The sequence below is a fragment of the Zea mays genome, chromosome 4 (assembly GCF_902167145.1).
Source record: "Zea mays cultivar B73 chromosome 4, Zm-B73-REFERENCE-NAM-5.0, whole genome shotgun sequence".
In the NCBI taxonomy this organism is placed as follows: Eukaryota; Viridiplantae; Streptophyta; class Magnoliopsida; order Poales; family Poaceae; genus Zea; species Zea mays.
The window spans coordinates 246,377,773-246,396,487 of NC_050099.1; the positions used below are offsets into that span (position 1 = coordinate 246,377,773).

Below are 18,715 nucleotides of genomic sequence, written 5' to 3' on the forward strand. Positions count from 1 at the left end.
TAGTAAAAAGGCAAGGAACATATTGTAATACGCAGCACAAAAGGTGCTCCCCACAAGTTAAAGACCATCCTAAAAAACACAAAACTTCAATATCCTAGGATATATTTTGTAAAACAGAAAAATATAATGTGTTCAGCCATATTCATAATATGTCATTGGCCATTTCCATTTTATTTTGAATGCTATCTGAACCTGCTACAGCAGAAAAAAAATCACAAGCCCACATATGTTGCTTCAATTTTGACACCACCTTAATTTTCCTCAATATGTTTATTGCTTCCAGCACACATCACTTGCCATGTCACAACTCCAACTATATTCACTGTAACTTTTTCATATTTTTCAGGCATTTGCATAATAGTACATTTCATTGCAGTTAACTAAATCTTCCATATTCAAACTTTAGAGAACCTTGCCACTTAGGTCTGCACACAAAAATTTATCAACAATATGATTTGTACATAAAAGAAAAAAGTTCCCTGCCAACTGTAAACGACTGCAAAAGTCACAGAGGCCAATTTGAAAGAACTTTGGAAAACCGGTTGGAAAGAGTGAAAGTCTGTATTTATTATTGTGTCCACACTTCTTCATATATCTTTATATGATATTACATTTGTGACCAACTCAATAAAAATCACTCAATAGATAAAAATATGTACAAATAACTCGCTCATTTTGTACAATTCAATTGCTTATAATTTTGTTACAACTTCATATACCTTTCTTTAATGGTACATCTATGATCCATAAATGAAGACATATCGAACAACTCATTAGTTTAATCTGTATATTTGATCCATAGGCTCAAGAAAGGAGTCATGCACATTTGAGAAGAAACACACAACAAATCTTCCAAGAACTGAATATTGTCTCATATCATCATCAATATCTACAGTTGTAGAATGTCTATTTTGCATGCTCTGTATAATTATATAGTACATCTGTTTAGGCCTTCAAAACAGCTTTTGTAAATATAACAACTCAACTCCATATGCTACTGTAGATGCTGAAACAGACAACTAGCCCTTGGCACAACTCAACTAACACGGTTTTATATGATCTTTCCTATTTCAGAACTATTATAAGATTTATATAAATACATAAATTAGGGCATGTTTCCTACGCGCTACGCGCGCACAAGCTACTAGTATAACATCACTCTCAATACAAAGTTTTACTTCACATTTTTATATTTTAATAAAATGTTGCATCTAAATAGCCAATAATAATATATGAAATAAATAGAAATGAAACAAACTATTCGGTGGTTTTATACATTTTCTAATGTCTTGTAAATGAGTCGATATGGCTTTATGGTGACGAAACTACCTCCATTCATTTCATAATAAATATGATGTCATATCATTCATAAATCCGATACGACATCTAATTGACGTACGAAACTTCTCATGAAACTATAAATCAAGAATGACCTTAAGGTATATAAAAATGCAGACAAATTCTTTATAAGATATTGTTTCTACACGACTCTATGCATACATATTAAAAGAAAATTGTATCCAATAGACTCTGTAAACGACTCTTTAAATTTAGTGGATCTCTATTTTTTTTTTATCTTCGCTCTCCAATTTTGGATAGCCTGCTTCATTCTGTATTCAGTTCGTAGGTTTACCGAGTCTGTTGGATTAGCCTACACTTTTTCTCTAAAATCTATTTTAAAGAATAGCTAAATCAGTAAATTTGGCTACTCTTTTTAGCTAATCACCTGGAGTTGCTATTACCCGTCTATTGTCCTTCCGATCGCCATCCAATTTCAAATCTAGTTAATTTATAGAAAAAAACAGTGTCGTATTTATAGTCTATCTATTGCACGCTACTGTCTCGTCCATATTCTTGAGAGGCGCCCGCCATCTACCACGAGGCGCTGGCAGAGGGAGACTGGCCGACTGGCCCAGTGGCCCTATAGAAGAAACGGGATCCCGCCAGGCCTCCCGGGACCGGGAGCCACGCCACGCAGGCACGCACGCGGAGGGGAGCGCCGGCCGTCCGCGGCGGATTGGGATCTCCCTCGCCCGCCCGTCCACTCGAGACTCGACGGCACCCGCCGCATTTGAGCTGAGCTGAGGAGGCGTGGGGGACGGCGCGGGGATGTGGCGCCTGCGGATCGCGGAGGGGGGCGGGGACCCCTGGCTCCGCACGAAGAACGCCCACGTCGGCCGCCAGGTCTGGGAGTTCGACGCCTCCGCCGACCCCGACCCCGCCGTCGACGCCGCGCGCCGCGCCTTCGCCGGCAGCAGGGGCCACCTCAAGCACAGCGCCGACCTCCTCATGCGCATCCAGGTGGGCCGCCGCATCCTTGCCTGCGGCACCGCCCTCCCCCTCCCCCTCCTCGGTTACGGGTCCGGGCCCCTCTCCTTCTCGGCTCCGGTTCCACGCTGCTGCACCCACGCGTGCCGCCGCCGCCCTCACCCCTCGCCCGGCCGCCGCCGCCGCCACGCTCGACCGCGTTCAGTCGTTCTGTGGCCTGGCTGCCGTCGTGCGCCGCAGCAGAACAACCGGCGGTGATGGTCTTACTTGGCACATTCTCGTGGGCCCGACGACGCGACCTTAATAATTTCCAGTCGCTTTGATGCGAGGGCGGCCGGTGAACTATTTATGAGACTCTCTCGTACGATTTTAATGCGCGGTATGTGCGAGCCGGGATGGGCTCTGCCTCTCGCAGGCTGCAGGGAGGATCATCCTTCCTCTTGTCACGATTTCAGATTCGTTCCGTTCCGTACTTTACTGTCGGCACCTTAAATGTGCTGCCGCGGTTCAGTTTGCAATTTCCAACTGGCTGCCCCCCCCCCCCCCCCCCCCCCCCCCACACACACACACACACATAACACAGTAACTCTTTCACTGTTAGTGCCACTTTTTTCCAGAAAAGAAAACATTTCACTGTCCATGGAAATACAGTACCTACGGCCACAGAATGGTTGAAAGTGGACACAGATTTTCTCAACTCCATTCAAGTCCAGTCTTGCGCTCAGTGCTTCTTTCTTGTGCAGTCTCTGTTTCTGTGCTCTGCTTCCCTGTGAATTTGAAACAGCTGCTCCCTTTTACACACTGCAGTTCGCCAAAGAAAATCCTCTTGAGCTTGACCTTCCAGCGATCAAGCTCGGTGAGCACGAAGACGTAACCGAGGAAGCCGTGTCTACTACTTTGAGAAGGGCAATCAGCCGTCTTTCTACTCTCCAGGCACATGATGGACACTGGCCTGGGGATTATGGTGGCCCTATGTTCCTTATGCCAGGCTTGGTACCTCTTTCAACTCTACTTCTACAGTGATATGTTCAACTTGCTTACTTCACTTGGATAATCTTGCTTAACCTTGCGATATGTTTAAGACGAAATTGTGCTATCTTGCTTTCTCACATCTTATGCCTCACAAATTTTTTTTCTTGCATTTAGTGTGAGTACCATTTGGATGCCTCCTAAAATAGCAACTAGCAAATTGTGGCAGGCATCTCAGTTTTAGATTATATGGAAAACTCATGTTTCATGTTTCCTGGTTTACAGAACAGCTACTAATTGTTATTATCCTTTATCCAGATCATAACATTGTATGTGACTGGAGCACTAAACACTGTCTTGTCATCAGAACACCAGAAGGAGATCCGTCGGTATCTTTATAATCATCAGGCAAGGATTCAGTTCTAAATTTGTCAACCCTACAGTGCTAACGGTGATCTAATTTTGTCGCTGCAACTGTAGAATGAAGATGGTGGCTGGGGCTTGCACATTGAGGGTCCAAGCACCATGTTTGGCTCAGCACTGACCTACGTTACTTTGAGATTGCTTGGAGAGGGACCAGATAGTGGAGATGGAGCAATGGAGAAAGGCCGAAACTGGATCTTAGACCATGGCGGAGCAACATATATAACATCCTGGGGGAAGTTTTGGCTCTCGGTAGGGAATTGACTCTTATTCATTTGTTTATCAGTCGCTTCTATTTTCTTGGATCTGCTTTAATTCCTTCTAATTACCTGGCTTATTAAAGGTACTTGGTGTATTTGAATGGTCTGGTAACAACCCGGTACCACCAGAAGTATGGCTACTGCCATATCTCCTGCCATTTCACCCAGGTTCTGCGTTCTTTTCATCAGTGTACATAAATCTAGTATGTTATAGGTGTATATATACATTCTACCAGTCAATGGTAAAGATCTTTAAGTTGGTCCTAAAGGTTTTATATACCGCGCTTTGAAGATTAAACAATATATTTTTAGCCTTAATTCAGTGCTCCAATCACCAATGAGCTTAGTGTATACCATTCCTTTTTTTTCATTTTTAATGGGTCAATTGGCCAACAATCAAGCTATGTTGCATTACCATAGTCTTTCGGTAGTCTGCTCTTGGTTGCTATGTTGTTACTTTTGCTGATACGATACACTATTATGGTTTACAATGTCTTACAGGGAGGATGTGGTGTCATTGTCGAATGGTGTATTTGCCAATGTGCTACATCTATGGGAAGAGGTTTGTTGGTCGAATCACACCACTCGTGTTGGAATTAAGAAAGGAACTTTTCAAAGACCCTTACAGCAAGATTGATTGGGACAAGGCCCGCAATCTATGTGCTAAGGTTTGTTAAATTTTTATGTAACCTTTCTTATGGGCATTGATACATATTTTCCAAATTGTGCACAAGTTCATTCCATGAGGCACCACAAAGTTATCTATTAGTCTCCAAGTTGATCTTGTTTTTCGCCAAGGCTATCCTTACTCCTTGTTCAGAAATCCCATTCCCAAAAGAGTATGCTTAGTTGCTGGCACAACCTTGTCGTAACCACACTTTATTATTCGAAGTCTCTTGTTCCTATTATTTTGTTCAAGATAAACATTGTAACTTACCAGTTACTACCATGACGTGACCAGTTGATCTGGATCTGTACTTCTTTAGTAAGTATGAGATCCATCTTTCACATATGGTGCTTAGTCCTGAAAACTTAAAGGAAATTTCATGTTTCCTTTGTCTGTTAGGAGTCCATTTTGGATCCTGATTGTTCTGTCTGGAACTCTGAATGAGTTTTGATACATTTGTGCTGCAGGAAGATCTGTACTATCCACATCCATTTGTTCAAGATGTCTTATGGGCCACTCTCCATAAATTTGTTGAACCAGTTATGATGAGTTGGCCTGGCAGTAAATTGAGGGAGAAAGCTCTGGAGACAGCCATGCAACATGTTCACTATGAGGATGAGAACACTCGGTACATTTGCATTGGTCCTGTAAACAAGGTAAATTGAGGGCTATTATTGATTGCTGAACTTTTACTTAAGGAGATGTGGTCTTATGTTGTCCTATTTTTGCTGCAAACATCACAAGGCCATATGCTAGCGACTTTGATATAGATTTATACTCTCCAACAAGAAAGGAAAGCTGAGGCATTTGTGATTCAGTGCTTCCTTTAACTTTCAGCTTGTGTTGTGATGTCTTAGCTTACTATGGGCATTATGATGATTAACCGCCCCCCACACACATTATGGTCTTCACCTTTTTTTAGCACATTACTTTCTCCTGAATTTTCCATGAGAACTAAAATATATTCCTACCAGTCCACCACAGTTTTTTTAAATACTACGTTTTCTTGTGCTGTCTTAGCTTACTATGGTATTATGATGATTAACCCTCATGTTACCATCTTCACCTTTTTTTAACACATTACTTTCTCTGTACTGCCCATGAGAAGTAAAAATGTTCCTACCAGTCCACCAAAGATTTCTGTTTAATATTGCAATTGCTGTTGTGGGTTGTGGGTTCTGTGACTTGTTATCTCTTCCACCTTCTCATGCACTATGATTGCCATGTGATATGTATCATGTAGGAGTGGTAATGGATCGCGATCCAAATGTTTCTTCACAATTTGTTAGGGCCCTAAATTAATTTTAGTTAAAAAATGAATAGAAATAGAACCCGATCCTAATCCGATCCGATCCTTAAATTTTTTAGTGTAAAATTTAGAGACCATTGTCACCCCTAGTATCATGTAATTGGTAAGAAATGCATTATATGCCACAAATAATCATGATTTTGCTAAGTGTATCCAGTATATGCAATCCACAGTCCTTTGTAACAGCATAGGATTATGCCAAACAAGACAGCACTTGAATGATCTATTCAAATTATGGAATTGTTTTTCTCTCTTTCTGCTCCAACAGTTTTGTATTAACAAAAAATATCATTTTGTTAGTGCCTTGATGTCTGGGATGGATTCCTCAGTCTTGAGTGGAGTTATTTCTGACTCTCGTTTTGCCACTTTTGTTGATTTAAATCACTTCTGCAAATTTGATGATGTTCAGTTATTGCTCATATGTTGCGAAACTTTTATATATAGATTTCTTGATTATTTCTTAATATTGTTCAACTGATTGCCGCAAGAAATTCTGTACAGGTATTAAATATGCTTGCTTGCTGGATTGAAGATCCAAACTCAGAGGCCTTCAAACTCCACATCCCACGAGTCTATGACTACTTGTGGCTTGCTGAAGATGGCATGAAGATGCAGGTGATTATTGCTTGTTCTGTGGCCCATTTCTTTTTACTTAATTAATCCTAAATTAGGCAGCTATTGCAACAGCAAACCTGTCAACATATAATATTTTACTGTTCCTTAGTGGGATTGGCATATTGTTTTGGCATCTTCAATCCAGCTAGCTCTTTCCATTGTAGGGTTATAATGGTAGCCAACTTTGGGATACAGCTTTCATAGTTCAAGCCATTGTGGCTACCAACCTTACCGAAGAGTTTGGTCCCACCCTTAAACTAGCACACAACTATATCAAGAAATCACAGGTACAGTCAACATGCCTTTTTGTCTATATGGTTCAATCTTAGTCCTTTACATTACTGATAAATGTCTATTTATCATGAAAGGTTCTTGACGACTGCCCTGGTGATCTGAATGACTGGTACCGCCACACATCTAAAGGCGCATGGCCATTCTCCACCGCGGATCATGGTTGGCCTATATCTGATTGCACTGCTGAAGGACTAAAGGTGAATTTGGTCATCAGCATTACCAATAAGGAAATTTACTTTGGAAGATTTTTTTTGTCTTTTGAGATCTAGGATCCTTTGTTGTTTCAGCATCTCTAAATTCTTCCCACACATGCTTACGTAGCTAATAAAGTTTAGCTTTGTTCCTTCACATTTATGTAATTATGTTCCAACATTTTTTACAGTATAGTGTCTGGCAAGTCTTATTCATAATTATTTTTGTATTTTTTTAACATAGTTAATACTTAATCGCTTCTTTTCTTTTACTCCAGGCTTCATTATTGTTATCAAAGATTTCTCCTGAAATTGTTGGTGGACCGATAGAAGCTAATAGATTTTATGATGCTGTCAGTTGTCTGATGTCTTATATGGTAAGCATCTTGATTTTTTTTCTTTATCTTCATGCATTTTTTGCTATTTAATCATTTTTAAAGAAATGGTCGATGTGAGTCTATAAACATGGTTTGCGTTATGGAAAAGAAGACTCCTTGAATTGGCAGCAATCCTCTTATTATACTGTGGTCATATATGATATGTCCCATTTAAATTCTATACAGTTTTTCTTTGGTACCATTGTTATGTGTTTCGAATAAATCCGTTGATGGAGGGACTCATTAACCTTTACAGAATGATAATGGTGGTTTTGCGACTTATGAACTCACAAGATCCTATGCCTGGCTGGAGGTAGGTGGATGAACTTTTCTACTTTCAATATTTTAAATTAATGTTTGCATGCTCTCCTCTGAAATGGGAAGTTATCTTTCAGCTGTCACTTTTCTACTTTCTGAAGTATAGAACACCAATTGGCAAGTTAATCAGGCCACTTGTGAATTTCTTAACTATTTCTATTTGCCATTGCGTAAAAATACATGCTAGATAAGATATTTCCTTTGTTTCAACTTTCAAAAACAGAATAATTCATCAGCATTCCTTGAATCTTTCATGTTTCATCAATATTGATATTCTTTCTTAAACTATTCAGCTGATCAATCCTGCTGAGACCTTTGGGGATATTGTGATTGATTACCCGTAAGATGCAATAACTTTCCGTCGTGCTGATCTTTACTTATAAAACAAACTGAAGAAACATAAAACTCATTTTGCAGGTATGTTGAATGTACATCAGCAGCAATCCAGGCCCTGACATCATTCAGAAAACTATACCCTGGGCACCGCAGGAAAGAGGTGGACAGCTGTATCAGCAAAGCTGCTAATTTCATTGAGAGCATTCAGAAAAGTGACGGTTCATGGTCAGTATTTGGACTCCATGCAACAACAAAATAATAATAATAATAATAAACAGATTCGTTATATTGGAAGGTGCCTCCAAATAGCACTCCTCATTACCTTGTATATGTTTATCTGTTTCCGACAGGTATGGCTCTTGGGCTGTTTGTTTCACGTACGGCACTTGGTTTGGTGTGAAGGGACTAATTGCTGCTGGTAGAACATTTGAGAGCAGTCCTGCAATCAGAAAGGCATGCGGCTTTCTGTTATCAAAAGAGCTTCCTTCCGGTGGCTGGGGAGAAAGCTATTTATCGTCTCAAGACCAGGTAAATCCACTTCTGCCAGTTCCTTAAATTAACAGCACTTAAACAGTGGATATACCGGCAATGCTGTTTGCTGTGCTATGTTTATCTATTCCAGTTTTCATCATCTGTGTGCTACAGTCAAGATTTTAGGGGAGCTTGATTCTACTTTTAGGTTTATAATAACGTACCAATCCCAGGGAAAACTTGACTATTCAGATCGCATCATTTTATCTGAAGATTCTGCTACGAGTAAATATTAGATGAAACGCAAACATGCCATTGAGCAAGGCAGTGGTGCAGTGTTGATTCTGATATGCATATGGACTTGTTGGATTTGAAAAAGGACTCTGCATTAACCATCTCTCGACACGCTCAATCAGGTTTACACCAATCTCAAAGGCAACCGAGCTCATGCAGCGAACACTGGTTGGGCCATGCTGGCGCTGATTGATGCAGGACAGGTCTGTCATTTGACCTTGTAGCTTTGGATACTATACTAAACTCTGATACGATGCGCACGTGTTCGTTATGGGTACTTAAATCGCGCGTCCGTGCAGGCCCAGAGAGATCCCGCGCCTCTACACCGAGCAGCAAAGGTTTTGATCAACTTGCAGTCAGAGGACGGAGAATTTCCCCAGCAAGTAAGTAACAACAGCCGGTCCACAGAGATACTACCCTTAATCTTGCTTACATCAAACACAGTCTCACTTTAAAAACTTTGCTCAAGGAGCAAAAGGGTAAATTGGTCTTGATATCTAAACATCTTATTATTTTAGGCATAACAGTTTTGTCTTATTAGCCAGGGTTAATCGTTGGTCGCCTGGCATGTTGTGGTGTTGCCTTTCCATTCGTAACTAACTAACTATTGTGTCCGCCGCCCAACGCAGGAGATCATAGGAGTGTTCAACAAGAACTGCATGATCAGTTACTCCCAGTACAGGAACACCTTCCCGATCTGGGCTCTGGGAGAGTACCGGTGCCGAGTCCTGGGAGCTGGCAAGCGGTAGTGACCCGGCCTGGCCCCGTCAACTTGACTGAAAGGCGCTTTGTTGTCTTGGTGTTCTTGGTGTTCTATCTTGGCACGCCGAGGGCTGTCTTGCCGGCCGCCTAGCTGTCTCATGAATCAATCAGCTTTTTTGTGAGTAGCTAGCTATGTGCGGTGGTTGGAATAATGCAGCTATGCTTTTTTTTAGGGTTGCGCTCCTAGTTCTAATAATGTACTACGTATATTGGAAGCAGAATAAATGTTAGATTGAACTAATGGTGCCATTAAAGATGACAATAGAACTCTTCCGAAGCAACCAAGTTATTACATTGCACAAATCAATAGAACTTCAACTGCTAGCGTCACAAAACCGTGGATTATTCAAGCGCGCGCAGCTCTACCGGCGACCTCCACGAGTTCCCATGGCGACAAGGCCTTCTTCTTTTTTATTATTTTCTGTTCGTTCAGAACACAAGCAAAATCCCGCTCCCGCGTTGCAGAGACGACGCCACAGAAGCCACGTCTGACTGATTTCCACGCGCCAACCGGGGGCACGGCGGCGCTCCCGCTCCATCTCCAGTTCTCCACCACAATCCACAAGGAAGGAAGCATCAGCGCATCAGGTCGTAGTGGGACGAGGAGCCGCCGTACGATGGCGGCGGCCTGGGGAGCTGGAGGAGCTCCTGCGCCGTCGCCATGGCGGCGTCGAGAGCCTGGAGCCGCGCGTGCGCGTGGTGGCCCAGGGCCGCGCTGCCGCCGCCGTCCTGCCACAGCCCCGGCGACGAGGCCTCCTGCAGCACGGAGACGGAGCCGGCGGCGAGGCAGCTGCTCGGGGCAGCGCGGTGGTGGTGCAGCTCAGCCGCCGGCGGCGGCGGCGGGTGGTTGGTGTTGGTGCCGCCGCCACCGGCCGGACTGTTTGACAGAAGAGAGAGAGCACGCTGAAGGTCCGGGGCGCCGTCCGGGCTGGAGACGGCCGCACAGGCTTCAACGCCTGCGCCTGAAAAGATGCATCTTTTTTTCGATATCATCTCTGAATGTCATCATGTTCGTCGGAAAATGGCGCATTTTTATTACCTTGATGATCAAGGGTCTTTGGACTGATTCCTTTGAACGCCGTGACCGTGAACCCATCGAAATCCTCCTGATGGGCAACATGCGGAATCGAGTCATTCCACACCTGCTGCTGCTGCTGACCTGACAAAGGCAGCAGCCCATCAGCAGCAGCTCTCGCCGGCTTCAACCAAGGAGCTCCTCTCGTCTCCGCGAATTTGAAGCCTCCTCCTCCTGCTCCTGGGCTATCCCACCAAGAACTCGCACAGCTTCTCATCTGACCGTAGGGACCTTCACCAAACAGGAGGCTCGCCTGGCGCCTCGTGTCTGTTCGAGAAAGGCAAAGGCGGATTCAGTTGCTACAAGAAGCAGAATAATCAATGCTTATCACTAGTACCATAGAACATCGCCGACAGCCTCGATGAGCCGAAAGGGAGCGCTTCGGGCTGGGGCTTCCGCCTGCGCGCGTTGTGGTCGTTGAGTCGCCTGCGGCAGCTCTTCTTCTTCTGGTCGAACTCGGCCAGTCCATGGAACCTGCAAAGGAACTGCACTTTGAACATGGCACGACGTTTTTCCTTCCTACAATCTCGCAGAAGGAAACGGACAGAGAGGCGAGGGCGAGGTTTAGATAACAAGCTAAAGAACTCACCGGCTGCACTGCTGGCAGAAGCGCCGCTCCAGGCCAGCGACGACCACCTTGGGCGCCTTGGAATGGGGCTCGCAGACTCTGTGCTTGCGATGATAGTCTTTAGCAGAGGACAGATCGGTCCTGCAGCCTTCAACCTGGCAGTACGATTTCTGCTGCTGCGCGGTTGGAGCCGCCGCCGCCGCCTTCGCCTTCTTCGCAGGACCCGGAGGGGTCGCTGCACTGGCAGTGCCTAACGCCGCCGAACTCTTGCCGCTCTGCCCTAGTCCACAACCATCTTCGAAATACGTTCTCTTGCCAAGCTTCAGGCCTAGCACCACCGGCTCTCCGCTGCTGAGCACCGAACCAGTGTCCTTGTCGGGCGCTTTGGCAGGTGCGAAACTGATGAGCTCCATGTTGTTCTTGTTCTTGTTCCCCTTGGCACTGGGCAGAGAATGGATTGACGAGGATACGGAAGAAGGCGCCGGTTCATGCCCTGTGGCCTCAAGGCCCGCGAACTGAGGCGCGGCAGCGGTCGTCCTGTGGCTCTCGCTCCCGTTTGCGGCTGCGGGCGGCAGGTTCTCCCAGTCCCACAGCAGCACGGAGGCCTTCTGGTTCCAGTCCATGTCCATCCCAAACGAGCCCATGCCAGTTGCCAGTGCCAGGATCCGAAATCTGAGCTGCTGCTCCTCGTCCTACTTGCCTGCCGAAGCGGCTAACTCTGAAACAACAACAACAACAACAACAAAAAGGAAGAGAGAAGCAGGTTAAAGAGCAGAAAGGGTTCGGGTAAGAACAAGCATATCTGGGGGCTGGGGCACTCAGTTATGCATCATGATTAGGTTCGCAGGGTAAGTACGCGAGGTTGCAAGAACAGAACCGTTGAACTTTTAACAGAGGAATCGTCGATCACGGCAAGAACAGAACATAGTGTAGCAGCACCAAGAGAGAGAGGCAAGGGAACATAACCCACACCCACGAGTACGCCAGTCAAGGCGCTGCAGCAAAAGGCAAGGCCAAAGTACTCACCAGAAAAAAAAGGGAACGGACAGGGCAACCTGCGTCTAGGTCAGTCCGCGTCAGGTCAGCACGCCGGCTGGACAGCCGTGGCTGCGGCTGCTGCGGCGGCGGCGCATCGGCGAGCTCGGGGTGGGCGCAGCGTGCAAGAAGCTCAGCCTCGCGCGCCGGGGCACAGGTTCGCCCTCATGGAGCTTCTTGAGATCTGTGTACCCTGTTCCTCTCTTCGTCTCCTCTCCGCTCAGCCTGGAAACCACAGCATCGCCAAGTCGTCAACAGCAACTCCGGGCCTCCGGCGGCATCGTGGCAGCAGGTAACTGGCAACCGCCGCCACGCCCTCCGTCCGCCCGATCTTTTAGCGAGAATCTCACCTCGCTGTGGGTGATGACGGGTCGAGAGAACCTGTGTCTCGTCGTGGTGTAGCTCTTCCACGGCGGCGACCGGCAGAGCGAGCAGTGGGGAAGGCAAACCAGCGCAGCGCCTCTCAGAAACCCAAAAGGCGAGGCAGAGCGGCGAGGAAAGGGGAGCAGATGAGGAAGACAAGACTCCCCCAATTATCGACACAGCAGTACAGTACGCGCGATATGGCCGGCCTTTTGTTTTGCTTTTGCATCCATCTCTCATTCTCTCTCTCTCTCTCTGTCCATCGCTCTGCAGTGGCTGGCTGCTGGCTCTGGGCTCTGGCTGCGGGCTGCCTCCTCCGCAGCCACAACCACCATGGCATGGCAGAAAGGCACATGGCCGTCCCTGACCCCCAAGCACAGCGCAGGCACTGGTACTGGTAGGGCTCACTAGTTACTGCTGCTGCGGCTGCATGTTACAGAAACCACTGGCAGCTGCCTCGGATCTTCTTCCAGCTACCCCCACCCCACCGTCCTACGGCGGGCGGCCACTAGCCCACCACTACTACGCCACGTCCACGGGTGGCCAGCCAGTGCCGTACGTGCGACGAGTCCAGTGCCACGAAAGGACCCTGCCCCTCCTTTTCTTGCCGGATTTCCAGGACCCTGATGGCAAGGCTCGTGTTGCCACTTATGGAAGGATCGTAGAGAGTGGCGCCTCCGCACTGTGCCGCTGTACTCCTCCAGCTAAAAGAGTGGTGGACATGAGTGGATCGACAACAGTGGCGACCCTCGCCATCTGGGACGGGAACAGAGAGAGAGAGATGCGACCAGCAGGAGAAGCCGCCGTTTGTCGAAAACGACCGGGAAGCAGAAGGCGTACAGCTTGTTCGCTGCGGCTTGCTGCGGCTGCAATCCGGCTGCGGCTGCGGCTTCTACAGTATTTTTCTCTCTATGGATTGCAGCTGCAGCAGTCCAAACAGCTGCAACAGTGTCGGCTTGCAGCCAGCCGAACACGCCCGTAAACTCCGGGACGACAGGCGCACGGGCGCCTGTCTCCTAATAAATCCAGATTCCGAAACGACAGCAACCACAACCAGCCAAGCCCCCCTCGTCTCCGTCACACACTCACACTCACACAGCTGAACTCAAAGGGGTTTGCTGCCATTGCTGGTGCCATATATGCATGAGGCCACTTGCGCGTGTAATGTGCTGTGCTGCAAATCTGACTTCTTGGCGTACGAGATGCTCCTGGCCCTGCGTTTTTTGTTGTTAATTTAACGGTTCAGCAAAGGGCTGCGACCCTGTAAACTCGGGCGCCACGAGATCTGGGTGCCTCCCGGCCTGTTCCTGGTCATTCAAGGTGCAGTGCAGGCTCATCAGATCTGAACTGTCTGCCTGCCTGTCTGTCTGTACGTCCCTGGCCTCGCTCGTAGTGCTCTCGGTGGCCCTGGCCCCGTTGCGCATTTGCGTAGCCACACCACACTCTTCGCCCCAGCAAGAACAGCGTTGCCCTCCCGTCTCCGTGTTGATTCTACGCAGGAGCAGAACCGAACTGCCACGAAGGTTTCTGAAGAGTATGGCAGCATGATACTGACAACATATAAGCTGTCAGAATGGGGGTGAAAGGGTTACAGAGGAGAAGGGTTTGCATGATACTGACAACATACAAGCTGTCAGATTGTTTACGCTCTCATGGTCTGCTGGTCGTCTCGCGCGAAACCTTTGCGTCTACGAGGACGACAACAGGAACAGCTAGCTGGAGAAGAAGCGCAGGCAGGCAGGCAGGAGGACCTGCTGCTTCCAGGCCGCCGCAGCCTCCACGAGAAGGCGGAGATCGAGTCAGCCTCGATCGTGATCCCGAACCTGCACGTCCCGGTGCTGGGGTCCTGCTGGCCTGCCTGTCCTGTGGTCGTTCTTCTCTGGGAACCCGTACGAGATGTTAGCGCGGGTATCCAGCATCCATCCCACACGATGTTTTGTACTTGTAGCCCACGTTGTCCGCAACAGCAAGCTTTGCGTCGTTCAGGCCCACGGAAGGCTATAGATGTAGATTTGGGCCTTTTCTTCGGATGGCCCCGAAGCAAGGAAAAAAATATGGCCTTAGCAGGACACTGTCTAAAATATTTTACTGCCGGCTTGGTCTAACTTGATATATCAGGTCATGTTTAGGCCGAGGTGGTGGTCAACGGGCAGGCACATGCACGGCTCCGTTTAAAGCAGACAAAAAATGACCAATATAGAGGCACGAAAAATCACAATTCATTCCACACTTTTATGTACTTGATATAGAATGCAAAGCTAGAGATAATATTTGTTAGAATTTCTTTTTACAGTTTTGAATCAGAGGATACGATGCACAAATGAATTTGCTCCTGACGAGTTAGATTTTTTTACAACTTTGGTGATTGATGGACAAAACAAATAAAAATGTACTAATGAGTTTGCTCCTAGTGTATGTCAGTTTTTCCCAAGGATTTGCGGGGAAAGTTGTTAGTTGTATGTTAATATTCATGGTCTTCGTATTGTTCATTATTTGTTTTCAGCATATCGGAGGTGCATACATATTGTCGTGGTTTCGGAAACGAGGGACAATAAGATTTGTGTTCGGTGGAGGATGCTAGCGTGGACTTACTCCGAATGGTGAATCGCTGTTATTCAACGAGAGATCTGAGACACGGGGGTTATACTGGTTCGGTTTCGCACCCTACTCCAGTGTAGTGTTGATCGTAGTATTGCTTTGAGCATGTCACAACAAGTGTGCTTGTGTGCCTAGAGGAAAGAGGGCCTACCCTTTTATACCTCAAGGGTTGGACCTTATAAGGGAGATCTGTTTTTTTACATGTTGGCTTATAACTGGGTATGTTAGTATCTCTTTAGTTGCTTTTTGGAGTGTTGGCATAAATCATCAAAAAAGAGAGATTGGAAGGGAAATGTGCCCTTGGACCATTTCTATTTAGTTTTAGCGATTAAATGCTCAACACAATGTGTTTGGACTAACATCTCTACTACTCTATAAGCCTACAGCGTAGGCGTCCACACCCTGTGCACCATGTTCTGCCTCCGACACCCTCTCACCCGCGCTCCATCAATCACGCAAGCTATGCTACCGATGTCGCCCGACCGCCCCATCCGCAGCGCCCCCACCCCCGTCTGCCCCAGATCCGGATCCCGCCCCATCATCGGTGCCTCCTCCCCCGCCCGCCCGAGACTCGGATCCCGCCGCTCCCCCGTCAAGCTCCCCAGTCTCCCCCATTCCCCGTCTACTCATCCAAGCACACACCCCCGCCCCAACCGCGCTCCCGCGTCGTTTGCCCGTGTGCCCTGCTCTCCTTCCAACCTTGGCACCTCCTTCCATCGACGGCACCCGTGCTCTCGGCCCCGTCCATCCCGCACGTCGATGTCGCCCAATCCGCATCCCTCACTCCGCCCGCCCCGACGCACACGGGTTCGCCTCCGATGCCGACCTGACTCGCTCACCTTCACCTCTGCCCATGGCGCCAAGCCCCCATGGTGGATGCGCGACGCAACATGGAGGTCTTGCAACGAGCCGACGTGTTCGTTCATGGGGATGAGGAGACGGCGGCGTTCTACGCGAACCTGGGCGAGCTGTGCCTGCTACCTAAGTTCGTCAACAACTGCTATGCCGAGGCCACCACCCCGCCCTCAGTCCTCGTTCAGATCTGGCTTTGGTCGCCTTCCCCCTTCCCAATCCACCCTGTCGCCTTCCCAACCCCTCCCCTTCTCCTTCCCACACCTCCTCCTCTACGCTCCATCGCCACTGCGAAGGGGAGGTATGGCCCTTCGGCCTCACGCCTGTCCAGGTGGTCTTTGGGGACACCATCATCGCCGCCATCATAGAGACAAGGCGGCTCTCTAGGACCAGTACGCCTCCAACCATCCTGCTAGCAAGATCCATAAGACCCTCATTTTCAAGGTAATCAGTCACCTTGAACCCTAACGCACTACATGGATTACAGTTAATTGTTTTTTTAGAAACACTCACCCCTGCACATGCAATTCAGTTTGAGGTAACTACATGGATCACCTAATTAATTTACAAATTCAGTTTGAGGTACCTTCGTTAGAGTGCATGGTTACTCGAGATTTTTGTGTTTCTTTGTTTCTATGACTTGGATAAATACAATTACTTCTTTTTGTTGTGCGTGACCACTGAATGTCTTTAAGGTTTGCCTCATGTCCTCTACATAAAACTAGAGACTGTTGTTTTCTCTTTTTTGCTACCGACTTAGAAGAGATCCAGATGCTTTGTTATTCACAAAGGTAGCTGCATGCCTGAGTAACAAATATTGGCTTTTGTTTATCATTTTGTACCACACTTTGTTAGCTATTTCTGGTTGCATTTTAGCTGGTGATATGAGGTAATAAGATGATCAGAACTCCTTTTGTTTTCCATTATAATACTTTAGAAGAGATCCAGATGCTCTGTTATTCACAGAGGTAACTGCATGCCTGAGTAACTAATATTGGATTTTATTTATCATTTTGTACCACACTTTGTTAGCTATTTCTGGTTGCATTTTAGCTGGTGATATGGGGTAATAAGATGATCAGAACCCTCCCTCTGTTTTCCATTATAATACTTTCATATAATGCATATTACTACTTGTTTTCTTTGACCTTCATTTGATTACTAACCATTGTGTTATACAACTACTTCTAAATTGTATGCCAAATTACAAGTTATGACTGTTCATTCGAAGATAATCAATACTTTTCAATTTTGATGTATCCAGCACAAGTCGACTTGACGACGACGGGCGGCGGGCTGCGCGCCATGGATCTGTACGAGAAGCTAGAAAAAGTTAGGTGTATGTCTAATCTTAATTTTAGTTTGAATCCTACACATTATTGGAACCTAGAGGATTGTATTTTCTGTCATATTTAAGTCGTTTTCATGTCCACGTGTGAGGACATTCTCATTCATTACATTTATTTTAGGAGTTATTGTAGGTTCATTCTATAATCGCTTGCTTAATGTTGCTTTAGTTGCTTCAGTCTTTGGAAATTGCAGATATGTTTTTAGAGCACAAATTTATTTCCTATCTGAGCATACAAAAGGCAAATAGTTGCAAAGATATTTTGAAGTTCACATATTTCTACTGGCACTTTAGAAGAAGTCCGTGTTTTCATCAAATTTCCTTACTTTGCATGATATGGTTGGTATTTAGTATCCTCTAAAGATCAGATTTTGGCCCAAACAGTTTGCAGTGATTGAAGCTAGAGATTACATATTTTCTTCTGTACCATGCAAGTAGTGTTATCTCTTCCTTAACTGCACCACTCAATGCATGTCTAAATATAGTCATTCCATATCCCTCATTTGAAACTTTTCATCTGTGAAGACCGTCAATAAATGAATTCTTATATTCACTAATGAAGTTCCTTTTGGTACTATTATAGGAGCAGTGAAAACTGATATGATTAGGACAACAGATCAACGTGCAAAGGTAATTCTTCTATTTAAAACTGCATGCTGCTAGCACATCTCAAAATGTTTCTTCTCCTTTGTGAAAGGGAATTAGGCTTACACCTAGTTCCTAATTGATTTTGGTGGTTGAATTGCCCAACACAAATAATTGGACTAACTAGTTTGCTCTAGTCTATAAGTTATACAGGTGCCAAAGGTTCACACTTAGCCAATAAAAAGACAGTTCAACAAAGAGAGCAAGGGATAACCGAAGGCAGCCCTGGTCTGGCGCACCGGACTGTCCGGTGCACCACCGGACAGTGTCCGGTGCACCACCGGACAGTGTCCGGTGCACCAGGGGACTTCACGCTGAACTCTTCACCTTCGGAAAAATCCAGAAGCGCTCCGCTATAATTCACCGGACTGTCCGGTGTACACCGGACAGTGTCCGGTGTCCCAGAGGAGAGCGACTCTGGAACTCGCCAGCTTTGGGAATTCGCTCCACTATAATTCACCGGACATGTCCGGTGCACACCGGACTGTCCGGTGAGCCAGCAGAGCAACGACTACTTCGCGCCAACGGTCACCTGCAGAAGCATTAAATGCGCTTATGCGCGCCAGAGCGCGCAGAAGTCAGGCACGCGACAAGTGGCGCACCAGACACTCTACAGTACATGTCCGGTGTGCCACCGGACATCCAGGCGGGCCCAGCAGTCAGAGCTCCAACGGTCG

At 46.6% G+C, this 18,715-nt stretch overlaps 2 protein-coding genes and 1 long non-coding RNA gene across 8 annotated transcripts; 2 read left to right on the forward strand and 1 right to left on the reverse strand.

Moving 5' to 3' along the window:
* Positions 1 to 1,849: 1,849 nt before the first annotated feature.
* On the forward strand, positions 1,850 to 9,857 carry LOC103654926 (cycloartenol synthase). The gene is made up of 18 exons (XM_008681732.2): positions 1,850 to 2,301; positions 3,076 to 3,261; positions 3,556 to 3,645; positions 3,718 to 3,912; positions 4,004 to 4,088; positions 4,422 to 4,588; positions 5,055 to 5,243; positions 6,398 to 6,511; positions 6,676 to 6,798; positions 6,880 to 7,002; positions 7,275 to 7,373; positions 7,630 to 7,686; positions 7,985 to 8,031; positions 8,109 to 8,252; positions 8,378 to 8,555; positions 8,915 to 8,995; positions 9,092 to 9,175; positions 9,422 to 9,857. The coding sequence occupies exons 1-18, from the start codon at positions 2,110 to 2,112 to the stop codon at positions 9,539 to 9,541; spliced, it is 2,274 nt and encodes a 757-aa protein (XP_008679954.1). The 5' UTR covers positions 1,850 to 2,109; the 3' UTR covers positions 9,542 to 9,857.
* On the reverse strand, positions 9,782 to 13,590 carry sbp20 (SBP-transcription factor 20). Of its 6 annotated transcripts, none has more exons than XM_035967028.1 (6): positions 12,583 to 13,590; positions 12,224 to 12,457; positions 11,219 to 11,915; positions 10,967 to 11,103; positions 10,594 to 10,896; positions 9,782 to 10,530 (listed from the first exon to the last, which is right to left on the reverse strand). In XM_035967028.1, the coding sequence occupies exons 3-6, from the start codon at positions 11,839 to 11,841 to the stop codon at positions 10,139 to 10,141; spliced, it is 1,455 nt and encodes a 484-aa protein (XP_035822921.1). In that variant the 5' UTR covers positions 11,842 to 11,915; positions 12,224 to 12,457; positions 12,583 to 13,590; the 3' UTR covers positions 9,782 to 10,138. The 6 variants fall into 6 exon arrangements, with proteins under 6 accessions (XP_035822921.1, XP_008677558.1, XP_008677560.1 ...); NM_001175227.1 differs by having other exon boundaries at positions 9,789 to 10,516; positions 12,583 to 12,771; XM_008679336.4 differs by having other exon boundaries at positions 12,224 to 13,590.
* Positions 12,635 to 15,425, forward strand: LOC103656034 (uncharacterized). The gene is made up of 2 exons (XR_004857988.1): positions 12,635 to 12,784; positions 15,099 to 15,425. It is a non-coding gene; the product is annotated as an uncharacterized lncRNA (long non-coding RNA).
* Positions 15,426 to 18,715: the final 3,290 nt, after the last annotated feature.

Excerpts from the sequence above, each read along its gene's own strand:
- sbp20 (XM_035967028.1), bottom strand. The coding sequence starts at position 11,841 with ATGGGCTCGTTTGGGATGGACATGGACTGGAACCAGAAGGCCTCCGTG. Across the intron at positions 11,104-11,218 it reads TTCTGCCAGCAGTGCAGCCG|GTTCCATGGACTGGCCGAGT; the intron begins GTGAGTTCTTTA and ends GTTCCTTTGCAG. Across the intron at positions 10,897-10,966 it reads GCTGTCGGCGATGTTCTATG|ACACGAGGCGCCAGGCGAGC; the intron begins GTACTAGTGATA and ends TTTCTCGAACAG.
- LOC103654926 (XM_008681732.2), top strand. The coding sequence starts at position 2,110 with ATGTGGCGCCTGCGGATCGCGGAGGGGGGCGGGGACCCCTGGCTCCGC. Across the intron at positions 3,646-3,717 it reads GGTATCTTTATAATCATCAG|AATGAAGATGGTGGCTGGGG; the intron begins GCAAGGATTCAG and ends CTGCAACTGTAG. Across the intron at positions 7,003-7,274 it reads GCACTGCTGAAGGACTAAAG|GCTTCATTATTGTTATCAAA; the intron begins GTGAATTTGGTC and ends CTTTTACTCCAG.